The following is a 24389-nucleotide window of genomic DNA, read 5'->3' as shown; positions in this document are numbered from 1 at the left end:
TCACTTCCAGTCACTTCTCTATGGTCCTGATGACTTATATGATGCTCTGATTGCAACAATAAAAATCAAAGTGATGGATGGAGAAAAGAGAGTGTCATTTGCAGTTATGAACCCCATTGACATGCCCATAGAGTCTTAGGCTGCAGTTTTATGAGGCCAGCTAAAACTTTGATCCTATTGGAACAAAGCTGGACATAATGAAAAAAGATGCTTAAAATGTAAGCACAATCTGAAAAAGGCCAGGGCAGCAATGGCTGGTAGCATGCCACCAGCACAACTGTCCTTCCTGAGTCAAGAAGGAACACACTCTGTAAGACCAAAAAATTTCTCCCTATCCAGAACCTACAGCCTCCTTTTCCAACTGTAGTCACACCAGGCAAACATTTTTCTCTCTTTCTTCATTACCTTAATAGTAACCCATCCCACTTCCACTATGGAGGTGGTACTCCCTATCCTCAAACTACCTACTTTTGTGTACTGCACAGTCATGGGCATCACTCATCTGGCTGTTGTCAACAAGTTGCTCAGGTATATGAAGACTTGGAAGCATGATGTGTTTCCAGTCCTCAACCATCCAGGGAATTCAAGTGCCCTCCTCTACAAAATTCCAGTTAGGGTAAGTAGATGATCAACCTGTATATACAGTTACTAAGGACTTAAATATTTATGACAGTATTGTGGCTGTCTGTGATCAAACTGACATATGGTTTTGCCTATAGGATAGGGCCATGTGAGGTTCCATTGGCTGTGGACACTAGTGCCACCATGAATGGAATGTCCTATCTGAAGAACAATTTAAAGTTATTAAGCAGAACGTTCACTATGGTTGGTGGCCTTTATGCCACACCAACTTGAAGTTATGGGGAACAACCTTAAAGATTTTAGGGATGGTTACTTTACTTGTACAAATGAAAAAGGGAATGCCAGTCAAGTGGATGGATTTCTATGTTGCCTCCAACTTTCAACTTTCTGCTTACAGATTACTGGAACAAACGGACATGAAATCCAACCACCTTGACATAATTTCTAACAATAATTAATTCATAATTCAGGAGAAGACACTTCAGGTGATGAGCAAGCCTATGCCTTTAGCTACCTAAAATGACAAGTCACTGACACAAAGACAAAAGCAATTGCAGGGATTGTAAAGAGAATATTTGCGTGCGGTTACCTCTGTTATGTACCTCCAACTACCTCCAGTCGACATGAAAATTGGAAACATATTAAAGCCATGGCTGTGGGTTATCATGAAATTCCGGATCGCATAGCAATGGACATCCCCATTATGGTTCCTGACACACCAATCAAAAGTGACATGTTTTACAGATGCCAATAAACTCTAGCATCTTGCAGTGGAGTCAACTCTTTCCACTGTATGTGAAGGTCTTGTAACTTCTGCAATAGTAGTAAACACCACAGGAGGGCCAGTAAGTGTGAAACATGGAGTCTACCTTGGGAATGTATGATCGAAAGATGTTGCCAACCTCCTTAGAGTTTCCTACAGCTTTTGTCACCGTGGTGCAGTCCTCCATTAACATTGAGTTGGGGCAGGCCCCAACCCTTAATTCACTTGTCAATATTGTGGACTATTCAGAGCTGAAGCACTTGCTACTGGATCCTGTTAGAGAATACCATGATGTGATAGCATTGATCATGCAAAACACTGTATTCCACTCAAACCAAACACTAATCCAGTTTACATTCCAGCCTACATACTACTTCATAGCCAGAGGAAAATAGTTGATGAACAAATCAAAGACATGCTACATCAAGGACTAAGCAAACACTTCCATTCCCCATGGAATAGTCCTTGTTCCCAAGAAGGACTGTAGTTATTGCCCAGTCATTGATTTTAGGAAAGTAATTGAGGTAATGGAGGATGACTTTAGCAAACACCCAGACCATGCCCGTTCCAAATGTGGGTTCATTAATGCCTTGGGAAGGATTTCTCAGACACTTTTTGGGATTGCTATGGACAGTGATATAGCTGATGCGAACACTATAACCAATTCATGCAATTTGCCTCTGCTAACAGGCAGGTTATAAATCTACGTAATAGCATATCACTACTCCACAAGTGAATGTCAAGGATCTTGTTGAACATAACACTTCACACTGTACTCAATGGGGTGTTGATTTGAATGGATGCTCTAACTGACTTTCAGTTCCAAGATCAGACACTTGAATTTTTTAAGTTTGTCTACACTTGGTTCTTTTCTATAATGCCATTTAAAATTGGAATCTAATTGATACAGGATGATGCACTTGTTTTTGCCACAAGGATGTGGTAGGCATGTAACCTAGCAATGTTAGGGATAGCTGTTGTTGTTGTTGTTGTTGTTGTTGTTGTTGTTATTATCATTATCATCATCATTATTATTATTATTATTATTATTATTATTATTATTATTATTATTATTATTATTATTGTTGTTGTTGTTGTTGTTGTTGTTTTAGATTTGCCACCTCTTTTTTCCTCTTCTTTACCTGGCTTGTGTTTGATGAGGTTAGGAGAATGTGGATGTTAAGTAGGCTTATTTAATATTCATAGGATATAGAGAGGGATATATGTATAGGAGAGATTCGACACATTTTCTTAATTATCTATGTAGTATTACTATTACTCTAATTGTAACTTTTCTTTTAAAGCAGTAAACTTGCTATTTGATATGCCAACTTTTGCTGCCCATGGTGCTGCTAGCAGTAGATTCTGGTAAAGTGGTGTTAGTGGCACTTGGAAGTGTGGCGTGTTCATTTGCTAGCTTGCCACAGAACAGAACCATGTATAAATCTTTGAAGTTCACATAAACCATAATGACCTGGTGTTTCCACATCCCTGCTAATTCCTATGGAACTAAACATCACTAAACAGAACTAGGAACAGAGAGAAGACTACTATGTGGTGAGTACAATGGTGACAACCATGTCTAAGTTAACCTCACTGATTTTGGCATAACACTCCTTGCATAGGAAGCCTGGAAAGAGGAGATCCTATTGATTCAGAACTTCCTCTGAAATTCAGAAAAAACACAAATCATGAGCCAACATGACCTTGTCTGGCCAACATTTGCATCCTGACCTCAGAGTTAGGCAGGACTTAGGTTGTTAGGTCATACCTTGGTGTGAGACCTGACACAACTTCACAATGCTCCATCCTCACCATATTTATCCTGCTGACTTGATACTCTGCTATCTTGTTGTACAAATAAATGACTGACTAAGAGCCATCTTTTTCTGTCTTGTGTGACTCATAGAACACTACAGTTGGTGACCTGGAGTGTAATTGCCACAGAGCCATGACTCACGACTCTTCCATGACAGAGCCTGCATTCTTCCATGATGCACCATCCTGGTTTCACCATCTGGAAGTGTCCTAGTGTAGCCTTGACAGCCTTATTGATCTCCAGAAGTTCCACTATGTTTGCACACTTCTGGCTGGTGTTGCCACCCACATACCTGACGTCCTTGCAACGCTGCCTGGCGAGGACTGCTACACCACCATCAAAGCAGTGGTTATTGGTGCCTTGAGCACATCCACAGAAGCACACCTTGGGTAGCTGTATGTGATTTAGCTGGATGGATGCTGCCTGTCTGAATTCTTCTCCACCATGGTAGCCTTAATCAGATGCCTTGCTCCGATTTTGCCATGCACAACTGTTGCCTCCACCTGCCTTCATTTGGCGTCAGTGAGTAGTGACCTGTGTGTGCGAGCACTTAGTGCTGGTGGACAGTATATTTGACACCCTCAGCAATGCCCATGGTGCCAGACCCTCAAGCAAGCAGCCTCCCCAACTCTTCAGGGATCCCACAGAGCTGACTGCCATCCACAGAGTGTCAGCTCATTCTGTCACCTCTCCTACACAGCAGGACGTCATCCTCACATGCCTCAAGAGAGTAGAGGACACTCTATCTTGCCTGGAGACTTGCCTCACCTCCAACCAGTGCCAAATGTTCTCAGGCATCTGTTTCTATCAACAGCAGTTTGGCACCACTGTGAGAAACTGTCACCTCCATGTTTCTGGCAGAATGTGGCCTTGACCCAGTGAAACAACAAAGGTGGGAAATGTCTGGCACTGTAACCCATCCCACACTTTTAGTATTTCTTTGGCAGCCTCAACCCCCTGCCTGAACATTCTCTTAGCCCCCCAGCTGCAGCTGTCTTCCCCCTGCCCCAGTTTGTCCAGACCCTGTTCACTGCTCTGGATGAGAGATAGGCTCACTGGGAAACATTCCCTGATGGACTTCATGGTCAAGCTGAGTGTTGTCCCACCATCAGCTCATGAGACTGCCTCCCTTGACCACACAGCATACAACCTGTTTACTGCCAGTCGGACGCCCATCATGACCTTCAGCACAAGGAAACTTGTGACTCTTTGAGTTCCCGCTCATGAACTTCAGGTTACATGATGCAGACCAGATGTTACAGAGGTTCATGGACAAAATGGTGCTCAGCCTTAACTTCATTGTCATGTATATTGATGACATCCTCATCACTTCCCTGGACCACGCTCACCACCACAAACACTTTCATCAACTGTTCACCCACTTTCAGGAGCATGGCTTTAAGATTCACCCCAGGATGTGCATCCTTTGGGCACAGTCAGTCAACTTCCTGGGCCACAGAGTGAGTCACTGGTATCACCCCCCCTCTTGTTGAAGGTGCTCACCATCCAGGAATTCCTGTGCACCAGCACTGTCAGGTCAGGTATGGTGAATTACTACCATAGGCTGATTCCCAAGGCAGCAGCTTTATTTGGACCACTGAATGAGCACCTGAGAGGGACACATAACTAACCTAAACTGCTGCACTGGGAGTCAGAGCTTGAGCATGCATTTTTCCCTATCAAGGAACAGGTTGCCCCTCTCTCACTCCTCTTATTTCCAATTCCCAACGCCACAACAGTGTTAGCAGCCAATGTGTGAGTAGAGACTGTGAGGGTGGTCCTGCAGCAAGAAGTGCATCTCAGTCTTCAGGACATCATGCTCTTGAGCAAGTGCTTGGACACCCCACAATGCACCTACAGTGCCTTCATCTGGGAACCACTGGGAGTGTACAAGGCGGTGTGACACTTCCGGCACTTTTGTGAGAGCTGGGAGATTTATGTTCTCATGGACCACAAGCTGCTCATGCATGCCATGTCCCAATCTGGTGGTAACTTCATGCCCCAAGTCTCCTGGCAGCTGGCCATCATCTCAGAATGCATGACTGACATCTGCCATGTCAGGGGGGGCCAACAACCCTGTTGTCGATGCCCTATTATCGAATCTTGCTCCATCCCTAGCCATTGCTGCCATCACACAGGTGGGATCCCTGGACCATGTGACACTGGCAGTGCCACAGGAGGATGACAGTGAACTCCATGCCCCATGGTAAGGCCTCACAGCTCTCAAGATGATCTTGCAGGAGGTGACCTCATCTGAAGTATTAATAAAGATTCATAGGAGTACTCCTAGGAGCACTCCTAGAAATGCTTTTATCTTTGACTTTGCTCCTAGAAGTTGCTCCTAAAAGCAACTTTTACTTTCAAAGTAAAAATTACTCCTAGGAGTAGAAATACCCCTAAAGTAGCACCTTTTCCAAGCAACATTATTTTGAATCAAATCTAATAAAATGTTGCCCTTTTGGAAGTAGTTTATGTTTGTGAATTAATCTTGAATATTTCTAAGTAATTCTAGACTATTTCCGAGCATTATTAAGAGTGATATATAATTTCCAGACGTGTCGATATTTTGGTGGATGTAAACAAAGCGCTGTCCTCCCTGATGGGCCAACATGCCACTTGTCTTCTCAAGATGGATACAGAGGATGGCTGCCAGTTCAAAAGTGAAAGAAGTTAGTGCAATTATGAAACGTTACTCCTTGTAAACCTCACAGAGGGAAGAAAAAATAAACCAAAGGATAAAAGTTATGTGGGAATGACCTCCAAGCAAAAGAAGACAGTATGGGCAGACATTGTTGCCCATCTAAATTAAGCATGCATACATACATAAATGCATAGTACATCTCTCCCTCTCTCTCTCTCTCTCTCTCTCTCTCTCATATATATATATATATATATATATATATATATATATATATATATATATATATATATATATATATATATATATATATATATATATATATATATATATATATATATATATATATATAAAATATACAAACACACACTTGCACACACACAGAAGTGTGTGCATGTATGTATATTCCACCTTTGTTGACAAACCAAACTTCACTCCTAACTCTGTAAAACTCCTTCCGAGGTACTTTTATCTTTCACCCTCTTTGAGTCCACTTCTAGGTGCAAACTCTCAACTTTGAAAGCCCTTTTGTGAGTTAAGAGCAATTTTCAAAGTAATCTTTACTTTGAGAGTAATTTTTAGCTTTCAAGGTGTTTATTAATATCGGGCCTGGTGTGATGTGTGTTGTGTGTCCTCACATGGCTATGTATCTCCTGGGATCACTGTTGGCATGTGTTCAAACATTACAACTCCCTCAAGCATCCTGATATCCTCAGTTCCCATCATCTGGTGAGCAGCCGGGCCATTTGGCTAGGCATGTGGTGCCAATGTTTGCCTGGATAGTTCATGTGAGTGGTCCACACATATCCTGCACTCATATTTCTGTCTGAGCTTAAGTGAGACTGGTGCCCCTATGGCAACCTCCAGTGCACCCCAAGTATATTCCTCCCACTCTGCAGTCATCCATGGCAATGTTCCTCTAGAACAGGGATGCATGGTAGCCCTGTGCAGCGACTGTATGCTGGGCCGCATCCTGCCATGGTGTGAGACAAAAAACACCACCTTGGATATCACTGGGCATCCATGTGTCGTTCCCAGGGACCATGTCAAGCCCACCCATTAAATTGCACCACTCACTCCCACACCAACCTCCTCCTGCCTCAGACTTACCCATCCTCCTGTTCCTTTCCCCAGTTCCTCTTTTATCCCCATGCAGTCTGGTGCAGCTTCCCCTGCTCCCTAAGCCCTTTCCTCCCCCCACTAGTGATGCCAGTGCTATCACGTCCCTACTCTTACCAGTCCCCCCACTGTTTCCACAGACCCGTCTCCACCATCCTTCCCCCTCCATCAACCTATACCTCACCTAGCCCTGTCTATCAATGCCCCAAGATGCAGAGGACCAGAATGAGACCTTCTGCCAGCCCTGATGGTTTGCTGACAGGGATCAATGAGCAGTCCCTCCCCTAGGAGACTCTTGCTCCCACCCTTAGTTCTCGGAGTGACAGAGGATGATTTCTGATGCAAGGATTATATGTACAGGTCAGGTAGGATTGTCTGCTAACCAACATATTTCCAAGCTTTCTAGGCATCTCTTTCCATATCTGTTTTAGTTTTCCACTTTCCTATCTTTTTTTTCTTTCCTTTCTCTTTTCTTGCTTTTTTTTCACAGGGGGAAGGGGAGTACTGTGGTGTGCACACTAGTGATGTATCAGATACTAAATTCTATAGCTCCACAGATGCAGAGACAGAGCCAAATATGCATTTCTTATAAATTCCAGTTGCATATGTTAAAATATCAATGTATACCTGCAGATGCAGATGAAGTTATGGCTTTGTTTTATTTCCATAACTGTGTTTGCAGATGCAGATGCAGGTCATCTTTACACATCCCTGTAAAACAAAGTGCATTGTGTCTGTGACATAAAGTTCCAGGAAGGAGAAAAAGAGAGGAGAGGAAAACAAAATAAAAAAAATGAAAAGAATATGATAAAAGAAGTTAAAAATGTATAATATTTCAAGAATGTAGATATACCTGGGGAAAGGAAGTACATGGGGCAAATGGAGGGAGTAGAACAATAAATAGGAGTAGGGGAGAGGAAAAGGGAATATTTATTTCCCTACTACTTTCTCTCTCCCTCTAATCCTTCACTCACTCACTCATCCTTTATATTTATATTTTGTTGGTGTAGATAAACATGCATGTGTAATTGGTTTGTAAGTGCCGTCACCCCAGGCAAATTTCCCCCAACGTATTGGCTGTTTTTGTTGGTGATATCATGAACCCAACAAGATTGGCATCACATAGGAACTAGTCACTAGGCTGTTGTGTTGACATTTCATCATTCCAACAACAACAAACCTCCAGCCAGTGTCACTTCAACCATTTCACCATGAATCGCAAGAATATTGAGGTACTGGAAGACTGTGCTGCTGGATTGCACATAATAAAGTATGTGGTGTGACAGCATAAACACCAGCAGAGGCAATGGGAGCATCCAAGGTCAGCATGAAAGCAGTCTGTCCTTACTCATTCTTCTTTGCCTGAGTTTTCTTGAATAACTCATGGCAGTGATCCAACAGCATAAAATACTTCTTCACTAGCACAATTAATTTGTGCTGATCTTGCACACTCCAGCAAAACATAGCATAATACATTGTTTATCATGTCAGCTGCAAATAAGTTCTATAAAATATTAATTAACACCAGAGAATCAAATCACAATAACACAATTGCACATGTTCTTACTTTTCTTTTTTTCAGTTTTGTAGTTAACAATTAGTCTCATAAGATAAATTTACAAGAATTTATATTCACTTTACATGTGTAGCCTGTAGCACAATAGTCATTTGGCTCCATTTTTTTTTTTTTTTATGTAGAAGGGACACTGGCCAAGGGCAACAAAAATTTAATAAAAAAAAAAAAAAGTGCACTGAGATGCTGGTCCTTGAATAGGGTATAAAATGGAAGTAAAAAATTGAAGGATAAGTGTCTTCAAACCTCCCTTTTAAAGGAGTTCAAGTCATAGGAAGGTGGAAATACAGAAGCAGGCAGGGAGTTCCAGAGTTTACCAGAAAAAGAGATGAATGATTGAGAATACTGGTTAACTCTTACATTGGAGAGGTGGACAGAACAGCGGTGAGAGAAAGAAGAGCTTTGTGCAGTGAGGCCGTGGGAGGAGGGGAGACATGCAGTTAGCAAGATAAGAAGAGCAGTTAGCATGAAAATAGTGGTGGAAGATAGCTATAGATGCAACATTGTGGCAATGAGAAAGAGGGTGAAAACAGGCAGTTAGAGGAGAGGAGCTGATGAGACGAAAAGCTTTTGATTCCACCCTGTCTAAAAGAGCGGTGTATATGGAACTCCCCCAGAAATGTGAAGCATATTCCATACATGGGCAGATAAGGCCCTTATAGAGGGTCAGCAGCTGGGGGAGTGAGAAAAACTGGCGGAGATGTCTCAGAAAGCCTAACTTCATAGGAGCTGTTTTAGCTAGAGATGAGATGTGAAGTTTCCAGTTTAGATTATAAGAAAAGGACGGACCAAGGATGTTCAGTGTAGAAGAGGGGGACAGTTGAGTGTCATTGAAGAAGAGAGGATAGTTGTTTGGAAAGTTGTGTTGAGTTGATAGATGGAGAAATTGAGTTTTTGAGGCATTGAACAATACCAAGTTTGCTCTGCCCCAATCAGAAATTTTAGAGAGATCAGAAGTCGGGCATTTTGTGGCTTTTCTGCATAAACTGTTTACTTCCTGAAGGATTGGATGTCTGCAAAAAGACGTGGTAAAGTGCAGGGTGGTATCATCAGCGTAGGAGTGTATAGAGCAATAAATCTGGTTTAGAAGATCATTGATGAATAATAGGAAGAGAGTGGGTGACAGAACAGAACACTGAGAAATATCTCTGTTAATAGATTTAGGAGAAGAACAGTGACTGTCTGCTACAAAAGCTATAGGATGGTCAGAAAGGAAACTTGAAATGAAGTTACAGAGAGAAGGATAGAAGCTGTAGGAGGGTAAATAAATCAAAGCTTTGTGTCAGACTCTATCAAAAGCTTTTGATATGTCTAAGGCAACAGCAAAAGTTTCACCAAATTTTCAAAAGAGGATGACTAAGACTCAGTATGGAGAACCAGAAGATCACCAGTAGAGCAGCCTTGATGGAACCCATACTGGCGATCAGATAGAAGGTTGTGAAGTGATAGATGTTTAAGAATCTTCCTGTTGAGGATAGATTCAAAAACTTTAGATAAGCAGGAAATTAAAGCAATAGGATGGTAGTTTGAGGGATTAGAATGGTCACCCTTTTTAGGAACAGGCTGAATGTAGGCAAACTTCCAGCAAGAAGGAAAGTTAGATGTTGACAGACTGAGTTGAAAGAGTTTGACTAGACAAGGTATAAGCACAGAGGCACAGTTTTGGAGAACAACAGGAGGGACCCCATCAGGTCCATAAGCTTCAGAGGGTTTAGGCCAGCGAGGGCATGGAAAACATCATTGCGAAGAATTTGAATAGATAGCATGAAGTAGTCAGAGGGTGAAGGAGAGGGAGAAAAAGGCCTGAATCATCCAAGGTAAAGTTTTTAGCAAAGGTTTGAGCAAAGAGTTCAGCTTTGGAGATGTGATAGCAGTGGTGTCATTGGTTGAAATAAAGGAGGAAAACAAGAAAAAGCAAAGTTATTGTAGATGTTTTGGCTAAATGCCAGAAGTCATGAGGGGAGTTAGATCTTGAAAGATTTTGACACTATCTGAGGGCATGGAAAACATCATTGCGAAGAATTTGAATAGATAGCATGAAGTAGTCAGAGGGTGAAGGAGAGGGAGAAAAAGCCCTGAATCATCCAAGGTAAAGTTTTTAGCAAAGGTTTGAGCAAAGAGTTCAGCTTTAGAGATGTGATAGCAGTGGTGTCATTGGTTGAAATAAAGGAGGGAGAGAAGAAGCAAAGTTACTGGAGATGTTTTGGCTAGATGCCAGAAGTCATGAGGGGAGTTAGATCTTGAAAGATTTTGACACTTTCTGTTAATAAAGGAGTTTTTGGCTAGTTGAAAATCAAACTTGGCATCCTTCTGGGCAGAAATATAAAGCGCATGAGATTCTGGTGATGGAAGGCTTGAATACCTTTTGTGGGCCACCTCTCTATCATGTATAGCACAAGAACAGGCTGTGGTAAACCAAGGTTTGGAAGGTTTAGGTCGAGAAAAAGAGTGAGGAATGTATGCTTCCATGCCAGACACTATCACCTCTGTTATGAGCTCGGCACACAGAGACGGGTCTCTGTCACGGAAGCAGTAGTCATTCCAAGAAAAATCAGCAAAACACCTCCTCAGGTCCCCTCAACTAGCAGAGGCAAAATGCCAGAGGCACCTCTGCTTAGGGGGATCCTGAGGAGGGATTGGAGCAATAAGACAAGATACAGATATGAAATTGTGATCAGAGGAGCCCAACGAAGAAGAGAGGGTAACAGCATAAACAGAAGGATTAGAGGTTAGGAAAAGATCAAGAATGTTGGGCTTATCTCCAAGACGGTCAGGAATATGAGTAAGGTGTTGCACCAATTGCTCTAGGTCGTGGATTACAGCAAAGTTGAAGGCTAGTTCACCAGAATGGTGAGTGAAGGGAGAGGAAAGCCAAAGCTGGTGGTGAAAACTTAAGTCTCCAAGAATGGAGATCTCCGCAAAAGGGAAGAGAATCAAAATGTGCTCCACTTTGAAAGTTAAGTAGTTAAAGAATTTCTTATAGTCAAAGGAGTTAGGTGAGAGGTACACAGCACAGATAAATTTAGTTTGAGAGTCAGCCAGATGGTGAAAAACTTGGAAGATTCAAGAGCGTGGGCATGAGAGCAGGTTAAGTCATTGCGCACATAAAGACAACATCCAGCTTTGGATTGTAAATGAAGATAGAGAAAGTAGGAGGGAACAGAAAAGGGGCTACTGTCAGTTGCCTCAGACACCTGTGTTTCAGTGAGGAAAAGATGAGGTTTAATAGAGGAGAGATGGTGTTCTACAGATTGAAAATTAGATCTAAGACTGCAAATGTTGCAAAAGTTAATGAAAAAAAGTTGAAGGGGGTGTCAAGACACTTAGGGTCAATGCCAGAAGAGCAGTCTGACCTGGGGACATTTGTGGTCCCCTCCCCAGATGGGGACTCTGAGGCTGGTGTAGGAGTCATAATAATTTTTAATTTTGAGTGAAGGGTGTGTGTATGCAATTAGGTGCCTGTAAGTTTGTGTGAAGGAAGAGAGTTGTCTTTAGAGGGCAGGCTGTGACTGCCCCCTTGTATTGTGAGACACAAAGGGAAATGTTCAGTGAGGTCACAGCTAGGTTTAATGATAAGTTCACAGCACCCCCTGATCCAGTGTTCTAGACCTCACTGGGAGTAGTTATCATTTTGGCAGGTGCCAACTACCTCCTCCTTAGACTCCCAATATGTCCGGCGACACAAATGTTTTATATTTTCTCCAAAATATCTTGTTACTTGTTGCTCTTTTTGCCCAATAGCCAACAAAAGCAGCCAATGTGTTAGGAAAAATTATCCCTGTGTGATGCCACCTTATTATTGTGTACAGGCTAGTATCTTTTTTTTTTTTTTTTTGTATTTATTGATGCTTTGTTATTTGAGTGTTGTTATATTGTCGGGAGTGTGTCAGTTGTGAACTGTCAGAGCTTCAGAGCAGGTACCATGTCAGGAGGAGCAATAACTGTCAGAGGTGAGGTGTACCACACCTTTACCCAAGCAACCACTATGTGTTATCTCTGCTGCTGACTCCTGGGTCTACATGTGCTGTCCTTGTATTCTCTACTCTTTAAGTAAAGAAGAAAAGCTGACAAGAATTCATTTTAATATTGCCACATATTGTTATATAGAACAGCCTAGTGGCAAGCAAATATAAAAACAGAGAGAGAGAGAGACATGGGGGCAGGAAGCAGATGAATATATTGACCTTTGGAAGGGGGCCCCACTCATTCAGCGTGCTTGTGTAATGTCCATCTTCAGAGTGGACACCATCTCTCCTTTTGTCAGATTAGTGTATTGTGGTGCTTCTGTATGTCTTTGTTGTCCAACCCTTCAGGATGTAAACATTTCACGCAGGGAAGCCACAGAACGCTTGACTTCTGATCTTTCAAAAATTTCTGATTGGGGCAGAGCAAACCAGGTATTGTTCAATGCCTCAAAAACTCAATTCCTCCATCTATCAACTCGACACAACCTTCCAGACAACTATCCCCTCTTCTTCATTGACACTCAACTGTCCCCCTCTTCTACACTGAACATCCTCAGTCTGTCCTTTACTTATAATCTGAACTGGAAACTTCACATCTCATCTCTAGCTAAAACAGCTTCTATAAAGTTAGGTGTTCTGAGATATCTCTGCCAGTTTTTCTCATCCCCCCCCCAGCTGCTAACTCTGTACAAGGGCCTTATCCGTTCATGTATGGAGTATGCTTCACGTGTCTGGGGGGGTTCCACTCATACTGTTCTTCTAGACAGGGTGGAATCAAAAGCTTTTCGTCTCATCAACTCCTTTCCTCTAACTGACTGTCTTCAGCCTCTCTCTCATCGCCGCAATGTTGCATCTCTAGCTGTCTTCTACCGCTATATTCATGCTAACTGCTCTTCTGGTCTTGCTAACTGCATGTCTTCCCTCCTTCCGCGGCCTCGCTGCACAAAACTTTCTTCTTTCTCTCACCCCTGTTCTGTCCACCTCTCTAATGCAAGAGTTAACCAGTATTCTCAATCGTTCATCCCTTTCTCTGGTAAACTCTGGAACTCCCTGCCTGCTTCTGTATTTCCATCTTCCTATGACTTGAATTCCTTCAAGAGGGAGGTTTCAAGACACTTATCCTTCAATTTTTGACTACCGCTTTTGACCCTTTTTATGGGACTGGCATTTCAGTGGGCTTTTTTTTTTTTTTATCAGATTTTTGTTGCCCTTGGTCAGAGTCCCTCCTACATAAAAAAAAAAAAAAATACAACTGGCCTCTGTTGTGTGTTACCATCCATCTTTGCAGCCAGAGGATATCTTCTCATACATGCTTTGTGTTTGTCTTTCTTTTATTTCTTCAGACTCATCACTGTTAGAGGAGACAGAGTCTTTCTTCCGAGAAATTGACGATTGATCAAACTTGAAGCAGGGTGTCCTTATATCTTATTGAGCAGTGGGTGGACACTGTTGTGGGTGGTTTGGTCATACGATATTATGGTCTAGCCTAGTCATATTGTATTTGTGGCTGTCTTTCCCATGGATGCAAGTCCTTTCTCAGCAAGTATGAAAAGTTTTGCATTATATATTCCCTGTGGGGTGAGACAGGGCAGCAACTTAGAGGCTGTAGCTGTTTGTGACTGGTGAATTGCTTGGATTCATGTAGTAATTTGCCCCAAACTGAGCTGCAAGGGTGATAGCTTAGTGATAGCCAACCTGAATTAGAACCAGCTTTAAAAGGGGGCTGGATCTGGTCATAACAATATCTATTCCCTCTACTTTCTCCCCATGCCCCCATCCTCCTCCTTCACTCTTCCTCCTGAATGTTCGCTTTCCTCCTTTACTAATTCCCTTTACTTCCTTGTACTAGAGAATGTATATAAGCTTCTTCTAGTACTAGTTCTTCTGTAGAGGTGACCAAAGAAATGTGATAGTAATGCTGTTGTGTTATATTAATAAAATAAACTGTACAAAAGATAATAATGAAGTGAAGTGCCAGCAGGTTGCACATCCACCTCCGAGGCCTGGGTGGATGCAACTGGGCATGTCTACCAGCAAGGAAAGGCGGACACTGACTGCGCAATGTAGGGGTGGTTGCTGGCTGGGTCAGGTTACAGCCAGGGCTGGCATCTGGAGAAAAAGGATATGAGGGTTGACCTCACACCATGTGGTTGGTTGAAGCAGGCGTCAGGCCCCAGGGGACTGGAGAATGGAATGCAGGTGGCGGGTGAGGTGTCCCGCCACATTGCTCAGCCCTCCATCTTGCTGCACCCTCACAGCAAGCAAAGCATAGGGGGTAACACAAGCACATTGAAACACATAATTCATATAATAACGACAGGCTTATCTGTGTAAGACACGTGTTGTATACACTATAGCCAATCGCAAGGCTCACATAACAAAGACGTCAGAAAAATGAGTATGCACTGGTGAATCATGAAACTCACATAGCAAAGACATCAGAAAGGAGAGCACAGTGGCCAAACACAAAACTCACACTAGCTGTGACTTCACCACAGCAACTCACAGGCCAAGAAAAACTAGGACAACACTAGAGGCCATAAAACAAGAGAACAAGGCGATTCTGTGCCAAATAAATTGCAAAATAAAAATGCACTACAAAAATCATAACACTGCACAAATAATGCACATGATGGTGATAATATTTTCAAGTGTGGTGGATTGTGGCAGATTATGCACTGGAAAGCCACAAACAGGAAAGACCACATGTACAGGAACACCAAAACTTGCAGATGTGAAGATTGACGGCATGAGATCCTAAGTCTTAGAACGAAGGGATCAGCAGCAAAGCAGTAAAGTTGCATTGGCGATGGCATGAAAAGTCAAGACTTGAAACAGGGATGATGTGGGTGATGACTTGAAGTTGTATGGGCACAGGCTGGCAGGGCAGGCTCGGCATAAAAAGCTTGAAAGAGGCTCTAAAAGCAGCTTGAAGAAAGCACCATAGACATGTAGTATCATAGCAGTTTGCATCAGTGATGGCTTAGCTGGAGTAGCTGGCAGTGAGCAGGCAGGACATGTGGGCCAGGAGAACTTGTAGGATCAACTCATCCACTGCGGTCACCATTTTCATGTACTAGGTAAATTCTGCTAGTACTTTTGTATAGGTGATCAAAGAAATGCAGTGGTAAAACTACTGTGTTGTATTAATAAAATAAACTATACAAAAGTAAATAATGAAGTTAGGTTGCCCTTGTGTCGCATGTCCACCTTTGAGGCCTGGGTGGACACAACTGGGTATGTCCGCCACTGAGGAAAGGCAGACACTGACTGGGGGATGTAGGGGTGGTTGCTGACTGGGTCAGGTCACAGCCAAGGCTGATGTTCAGAGACAAAGGGTGTGAGGGTTGACCTCACACCATGTGGTTGGCTGAGGCTGGCATCAGGTCCCAGGGGACTGGAGAATGGAAGGGGGCAACAGGTAAAGCGTCCTGCCACATTGCTCACTACATTGCTCGGCCACCCATCTCGCTGCATCCTCGTAGCGAACAAAGCATATGGGATGATGCAGGCACACTGAAGCAATAATTCACATAATAAAGACATGCTTATCTGTGTAAGATGTATGCACTATAGCCAATTGCAAGGCTCACAGAACAAAGACATTAGAAAAAGTGAGTACATACTGGTGAATCACAAAACCCACATAGCAAAGACGTAAGAAAAGAGAGCACAGTGGCCAACCTCAAAACTTACACTAGTTGTGACAGCACAGCAAATCACAGACCAAGAAAAACTAGGACAATACTAGAGGCCTGAAACAAAAGAACAAGGTGTTTCTATGCCAAATAAGTTACAAAATAAAAATGCACTACAAAAATCATAACACTGCACATGCACATGATGGTGATAATCTTGAATGAGGGTCGTGGGTGTGTGGCCTGTGTGGGTGCAGAGACAGCCACAAGAAAACACCACAGTTTGCAGCAGAAGACTGATGGCTGAGAAATCCAAAGTCTTGGAATGACGGGATCTGTAGCAAAGCAGTCGAGTTGCGTCGGTGATGGCTTAAAAAGTCCAGACTTGAAACAGGGACAGTGTTGGTGATGGCTTGAAGTCATATGGTCACAGGCTGGTGGGGCAGACTTGGCATAAAAAGCTTGAAAGAAGCCCCAAAAGCAGCTTGAAAAAAGCACCGTAGACATGGAGTAACGCAGCAGCTTGTGTTGGTGACTGGCTTTGCAGGTTACCCGGAGGTGATGAAGGTAGCTGGAGTAGCTGGCGATGAGCAGGACGCATGGGCATGGAGGACTGGTAGCATCGACTCCATTCCAGCGTGGGCACTATTTTTATGTACTAGAGAATGTATATAAGCTTCTTCTTTTAGTATTTCTGTAGAGGTGACCAAAGAAATGCGGTGGTAAAGCTGCTGTATATTGATATAATAAAATAATCTGTACAAAAGATAAGGGATGAGCTGCCTGCGTGTCACGTGTCCACCTCCGAGGCCTGGGTGGATGTGACTGGGTGTGTCCACCAGTGAGGAAAGGCAGACACAAACTGTATGTCCGCCAGCAAGGCTGGGCGAACAGGGACTACTGCATGTCCATCAGCAATGCTGGGCGGATACCCACTGGATGATGTAGGGGTGGTTGCTGGCCGGGTCAGGTCACGGCCAGGGCTGGCGTCCAGAGACAAAGGGTGTGAGGGTTGACCTCACACCACATGGTTGGCTAAGGCTGGCATCAGGCCCCAGGGGACTGGAGAATGGAATGCAGGCAGCAGGTAAAGTGTCCCGCCATATCCTCTCTGTTCTTCATAATGCATCCCTTCCTCCCCTGTCCCTTTTTCTCCCTTCTTCTTTTGTCCTGTTTCAAACCTCTCTCCCTGTCACCTCCCCTCCCCTTATCAGCCCAAGAGAAAGGGAAAGGGGAGGGAAAGCTCTTACCCCCTCAGCATTTACTTTCCATTTTTCCTCACTCCTTCTCACCTTCTCGAATAATTCTCTTCTCATTCTCAGTCAGTCTTACTCTATCTATTAATACTCAGGATTGTTTTTACTCACTCACATAATTTCATCTTTCACTAACTTTCACACTCACTCGTGCTTGCATTCTTTCTCATTCACGCTGACTCTCACTCAGTCTCATTTTAATTAGCACTAACTCCTATCCCCACTCTCAAATTCACACTCATTGATAATATTTAACTTATATTCAAAATCAAACAAAATCAAAGCACTAACTCCTATCCCCACTCTCAAATTCACACTCATTGATAATATTTAACTTATATTCAAAATCAAACATGCTTGTTTTTTTCCATTTACGCTGACTCTCACTCATGCTTTGTCTCACTTATTTCTTCCTATCTACAACCATTCTTACTGTATTAATTTTTCAACTCACAAATGCTTCCTTTCCATTCACCTCATTCATGCTTAAATAGAATTCACTTCCATCCCCAATCTTACACTCACTCAATTTTTCACATATTTTCATAGTTTAAGTCATGCTGACACACTCACACTTCTTACTTATTCCTATCTATCCACAGCCATTCTTATTCTATTAACCTCTCAACTCACTCACGCTTGCTTTCCACTCAACTGGTTCACACTTACCCTCCCTCTCACTCATTCAAATTTAGCCTAATTTAACTCACATGCTCATGACTCCCACAGACACACACACACACACACACACACACACACACACACACACTCTCTCTCTCTCTCTCTCTCTCTCTCTCTCTCTCTCTCTCTCTCTCTCTCTCTCTCTCTCTCTCTCTCTCTCTCTCTCTCTCTCTCTCTCTCTCTCTCTCTCTCTCTCTCTCTCTCTCTCTCTCTCTCTCTCTCTCTCTCTCTCTCTCTCTCTCTCTCTCTCTCTCTCTCTCTCTCTCTCTCTCTCTCTCTCTCTCTCTCTCTCTCTCTCTCTCTCTCTCTCTCTCTCTCTCTCTCTCTCTCTCTCTCTCTCTCATGCTGTCAGTATCCCTCACTCGTCCTTACACACACATAGATCTGCAACCTCCGCGGTTTCTTGACATGGAGACGGAGCTTTTTTCATCTAAAAATGTGGTTGTGGATAGTATTTTCACTGTGGATGCCCTGCAGATATGATGCATAGGCAGATAACCAATACATCAATACATTACTATTACACACACACACACACACACACACTTCTACCCTGCCCATCAAAATGCTATCTATGATTCTAGGTTTCTCATGCTGTATAAGTTCTCTGCTTTATGTTGTCTCTTGACAACATAAAACAACATGGTGTATCTCATGGTGTCTCCATGAGATACACCATTCTCTTCTCTTACTCCTTGCATAGGGAGCCTGGCAAGTGTGGGTCCTGTTGGCTCTGTACTTCCAGCAAAAAGGAATACAAATCGCAAGCCAACTTGACCCTCTCTGGCCAATTGCCCTACCAATTCAATATTCTGTCAAATGAATGACTGACTGAGAGCTGTGTTTTTCCATCCTGTGTTGCTCATAGAACACTACTGTTTTACTTGTGTTACTACTCAGAAGGAATTGTGTAATTTTTCTCAAAATATGCTAAATATATTAATATGTAGAATGGCTCCACAGAAAAAAAAATGTAGTTGCTTGTAACTTTGGGTTCACTGCTGCCATCTGGTAACAGGCACTTCTTAGAAATTACCATTGCCCTTTCACAGCCACAGTGGTAGTATCCCACTACCTTCATCCTCCGACTTCTTTCATCTCTATGAAAGCAGTTAGACTCAAATCCAAGTCTTATGGCAAGGCAGCTGAAGGATGCCATCACCATGGCTGTGAAAAGACAGTCCCTCACTGTCTCTATTGATGAATTTTTGTATGAGTTTCTGGATGTTTTACATTTTCAAATTCACATGATTTACAATTTCGACACCCTTCAAGCCTTACAGTAATGGAAAGCTCTATGATTTGAATGATATCGTGACTTGTTTGCCTCACACTCATAACTACAAACAACACGAACATAACAAAATGTGTTTCAACTTGAGAAAAAGTCTTGAAAAAAAATGATGAGTACTGACACTGGTAATTAATACTGGTCATTGTTGCTATAGGTGTGACTGAGGAGGAGAGATGCATTTGAAATGCCAATAAGTTAATCTGTCCCAGCTGACTTTTAATGTTTGCTGAGAGGTATTAAGCAAAACGTGCTCCCCAAGTATCTTGTGCAACTGTGATGGAAGATTGTCGTTCGTTGACTGGGAACACAACCTGCTCCATCCCACTATCCAGACAGCTCTGTGAAAGCTCCCCACCATTGCATTAATCTACAGTTGAGCAAAGTTTAATTCCAAAATCCACTCATTCACAGAAACTCTGCTACCTGTGGAAACTAAGTCTAGGCTGCACCTGAGAATCCCTATCACCACATAGATAATTGTAAAAATGAACAAGGGTGAGCAGGTCCCTAGATCAGCATCACAAGTGAAAAGAATGTGAAGTTACATGTGGTATGATAATGAACAACAATCCCTGCTTCGGGAAGGGATCATCACGTTTTAAGGTAGATAAATTAATATTATAACAACTGCAGGAATGGACATTTTTTTATGTATTTACTATCATCTTGTTCTCTTTCATTTCAGTTTATAGATATAGTGCTTTATTAGTATGGTTTATAATTTTCTTCATTTTCAGTTTTAAGTGCTATTCTCCCTATTTTTTGACAAAGTAAAATAAGGTCAAGATAAGATGACAGCTGCATTGCAAGTTTTGAAAAATGTTTATCCAAATAAGTGTCATGCTATTACAGAGAGGGAGAAAACCGTCCTCATCATCACTGAAACTACTGCTTCATATCTATCTGATTTATTCTGAATCCACCACAGCTGGAGCTACAAGAATCATAGAACACTACAACAATGGCATTCACTGCATGATCTGCATCCACTGCATGATCCACATCCACTGTAAGCTCCACATCCACTGCAAGATCCACATCCACTGTATGATCCACATTTGCATTCATTGCAGCATCTGCTTCCACTGCAGGATCCACATCCACTACAGGATCCACATCCACTATAGGATCCACATTTGCTACAGCATCCACTTCCACTGCAAGATCTACATCCACTACAGGATTCACATTGGCACTCAATGCAGGATGCACTTCCACTACAGGATGCACATCCACAACAGGATCCACATTCACAGCAGGATCCACATCCACAACAGGATCCACATTCACATCCAGTACAGAATCCACATCCACTACATGATCCACATTGGCATTCATTGCAGAATCCACACCCAGTATAGGATCCACATCCACTACAGCATCCACATCCACTACAGGATCCACATCCACTGCAAGATCCACATCCACTATATGATCCACAATAGCAATCATTGCAGAATCCACATCCACTACAGGATCCACATCCACTACAGGATCCACATCCATTACAGGATTCACATCCACTGCAGGATCCACGTATGTGTACATTGCAAGATCCACATTCACTGCAGGATCTGCATTTCTTGCAGCATTTGCTGCTTCCAATATTTTCTGTGATTTGATTAGTATGGGAGCAAACACCGTCACCACTGGTAACATGTTGAGTTATGTGATCATTATTGGAACCACCAACAAAACCACTGGTGGCATAATCAGCAACGTGATTAGTATGGGAGCTCAGAACACCATCACTGGTAACATGTTCAGTGATGTGTCCAGCATAAGAACTACCAATACCATCACTGGTAACTTTCCAGTGATGTGTCCGTGTTCAACGTGTGAGTCAACAATGCCACTACTGGAAACATGATCTGTGGAGTGTACAGTGTGAGAGCCATTAACAACACCATCAGTAACATGTTTAGTGGTATGTCCAGTATGCAAGCCACCAATACCACCAGTGTTGGAGCCAACAGTATCAGTGGAACCAGTTCTAGTGTTGGAGCCAACAGTATCAGTGGAACCAGTTCCAGTGTTGGAGCCAGCAGTATCAGTGGAACCAATTCCAGTGTTGGAGCCAACAGTACCAGTGAAACCAGTTCTGGTGTTGGAACCAACAGCACCACCACTATTACCTGCTTGGGTGGTGTGATTTGTGTCAGTGACATTTTCAGTATAAGAGCTAGCAGTGCCACTAGTGGTATCAATTCCAGTAGTATAAGAGCTAGCAGTGCCACAAGTGGCATCAATTCCAGTAGTATAAGAGCTAGCAATGCTACTAGTGGTATTGGTTCCAGTAGTATAAGAGCTAGCAATGCCACTAGTGGTTCCAGTTCTAGTAGCATAAGAAGTATGAGTGCCACTAGTGGTTTCATTTCCAGTAGTATAAGAGCTAGCAGTGCCACTAGTGGTTCCAATTCCGGTAGCATAAGAGCTAGCAATAGCACTAATGGTATCAGTTCCAGTAGTATAAAAAAAATTCTAGCTGTCACCAGGATTCGAACCCTATACTTCCTTCATTGTAGTCAGACGCGCTACCGACTGAGCTAGTGGTTCCAGTTCTAGTAGCATAAGAAGTATGCAGTGCCACTAGTGGTTCCAGTTCCAGTAGCATAAGAACTAGCAATGCTGCTAGTGGTATCGGTTCCATTAATAATAAGAGCTAGCAGTGCCACTAGTGGTATCAGTTCCAGTAGTATAAGAGCTAGCAATGCCACTAGTGGTTTCAGTTCCAGTACTATAAGGGCAAGCAATGTCACTGGTGGTTCCAGTTCCAGTAGTATAAGAGCCAACAATGTTACTCTTGTTACCAAATTCAATATAAGTGCCAAGAACATCTCCACTGGTATCAGTTTCAGTGGTATGTTTGGTGTGGGTACTGTGTTCAGTATGAATGCCAACAATTCCTCCAGTGGTACCTTTTCCATCATGGGAACCAACAATACCATCAGTGGTGCCTATTACTTTATGGGAGCCAACAATGCCACCACTGGTACTAGCTTTCCTGATATGTTTATTATGGTAGGTGCTCTCATACCATGGTGGCATGTTCATTAGTAGAGCTGGTACTGGCACCATATCTATAAATGTATGGGCTAGGAGAGCCCTTCCCATTGGCTCCATATATAATGCCATGTCCATTAGCAGGTCTACCACCAGGAATTAAGAAAGAAAAGTGCATTGTAGAACAAATGACTTAATAAATGGATTAATAAATAAATAAATAAATACTATAGGAAAGAACATATATAAGGAGGAGGCAGTAGACACCTGCCGAAACAATAATTACTCCCAGTGAGGTCTAAAGCACTGTTCAGGGGGTGCTGTGAACTTATCATTAAACCCAGCTCACTGAACGTTTCCCTTTATGTCTCACAACACAAGGGGGCAGTCACAGCCTGCCCTCTAAAGACAACTCTCTCCCTCCACACAAAACTAAAAGCACCTAATAACACACACACCCTTCACTCAAAAATTTTAAAATCATGGCGACTCCTACACCAGCCTCGGAGTCCCCATCTGGGGAGGGGATCATAAATGTCCCCAGGTCGGACTGCCTTTCCGTCGACGACCCTAAGTGTCTTGACACCCCCCTCAACTTTTTCTTCATTAACTTCTGCAACATTCGCGGTCTAAGATCTAATTTTCAATCTGTAGAACACCACCTCGCCTCTTCTAAACCTCATCTTCTTTTCCTCACTGAAACTCAGGTGTCTGAGGCAACTGACAGTAGCCCCTTTTCTGTTCCCTCCTACTTTCTCTATCCTCATTTTTTATCCAAAGCTGGATGCTGCGTTTATGTGCGCAATGACTTAACCTGCTCTCGTGCCCACGCTCTTGAATCTTCCGAGTTTTCCACCATCTGGCTACGACTACAGAGTCACTCTCATACTAAATTTATCTGTGCTGTATATCTCTCACCTAACTCCTCTGACTATAAGAAATTCTTTGACTACTTAACTTCCAAAGTGGAGCACATTCTTCCCTTTTGCAGAGATCTCCATTCTTGGAGACTTCAATGTTCACCACCAACTATGGGTTTCCTCTCCCTTCACTGACCATCCTGGTGAACTAGCCTACAACTTTGCTATCCTCCATGACCTAGAGCAATTGGTGCAACACCCTACTCGTATTCCTGACCGTCTTGGAGATACGCCCAACATTCTTGACCTTTTCCTGACCTCTAATCCTTCTGCTTATGCTGTCACCCTTTCTTCTCCGTTGGGCTCCTCCGATCACAATCTCATATCTTTATCTTGTCCTATCACTCCAATCCCTCCTCAGGATCCCCCTAAGCGAAGGTGCCTCTGGCGTTTTGCCTCTGCTAGTTGGGGGGACCTGAGGAGGTATTTTGCTGATTTTCCTTGGAATGACTACTGCTTCCATGTCAGAGACCCGTCTTTGTGTGCTGAGCGCATAACAGAGGTGATAGTGTCTGGCATGGAGGCGTACATTCCTCACTCTTTTTCTCGTCCTAAACCTTCTAAACCTTGGTTTAACACAGCTTGTTCTCGTGCTATACATGATAGAGAGGTGGCCCACAAAAGGTACTTAAGCCTTCCATCACCAGAATCTCATGCACTTTATATTTCTGCCTGGAACCATGCCAAGTCTGTTCTTCAACTAGCCAAAAACTCCTTCATTAACAGAAAATGTCAAAACCTTTCAAGATCTAACTCCCCTCGTGATTTCTGGCATCTAGCCAAAAATATCTCCAATAACTTTGCTTCTTCTTCTTTCCCTCCTCTACTTCAACCAGATGGCATCACTGCTATCACATCTATTTCTAAAGCTGAACTCTTTGCTCAAACCTTTGGTAAAAAGTCTACCTTGGACGATTCTGGGCTTGTTCCTCCCCCTCCTCCACTCTCTGACTACTTCATGCCACGTATTAAAATTCTTTGCAATGATGTTTTCCATGCCCTCTCTGGCCTAAACCCTCGGAAGGCTTATGGACCTGATGGGGTCCCTCCTATTGTTCTCCGAAACTGTGCCTCCGTGCTTGCACCTTGCCTAGTCAAACTCTTTCAGCTCTGTCTGTCAACATCTACCTTTCCTTCT

The 24389-nt window shown here is 43.0% G+C and overlaps 1 protein-coding gene across 1 annotated transcript; it reads left to right on the top strand.

Moving 5' to 3' along the window:
- Window positions 1-4387: 4387 nt before the first annotated feature.
- On the top strand, window positions 4388-4794 carry LOC135100105 (uncharacterized protein K02A2.6-like). Its single transcript, XM_064003068.1, has 2 exons — window positions 4388-4624; window positions 4660-4794. The coding sequence occupies exons 1-2, from the start codon at window positions 4388-4390 to the stop codon at window positions 4792-4794; spliced, it is 372 nt and encodes a 123-aa protein (XP_063859138.1).
- Window positions 4795-24389: the final 19595 nt, after the last annotated feature.

This window comes from Scylla paramamosain, chromosome 4 (assembly GCF_035594125.1).
Source record: "Scylla paramamosain isolate STU-SP2022 chromosome 4, ASM3559412v1, whole genome shotgun sequence".
In the NCBI taxonomy this organism is placed as follows: Eukaryota; Metazoa; Arthropoda; class Malacostraca; order Decapoda; family Portunidae; genus Scylla; species Scylla paramamosain.
The sequence above is the reverse complement of the archived record's forward strand: the minus strand, read 5'-3'. Positions and strand labels throughout refer to the sequence as shown.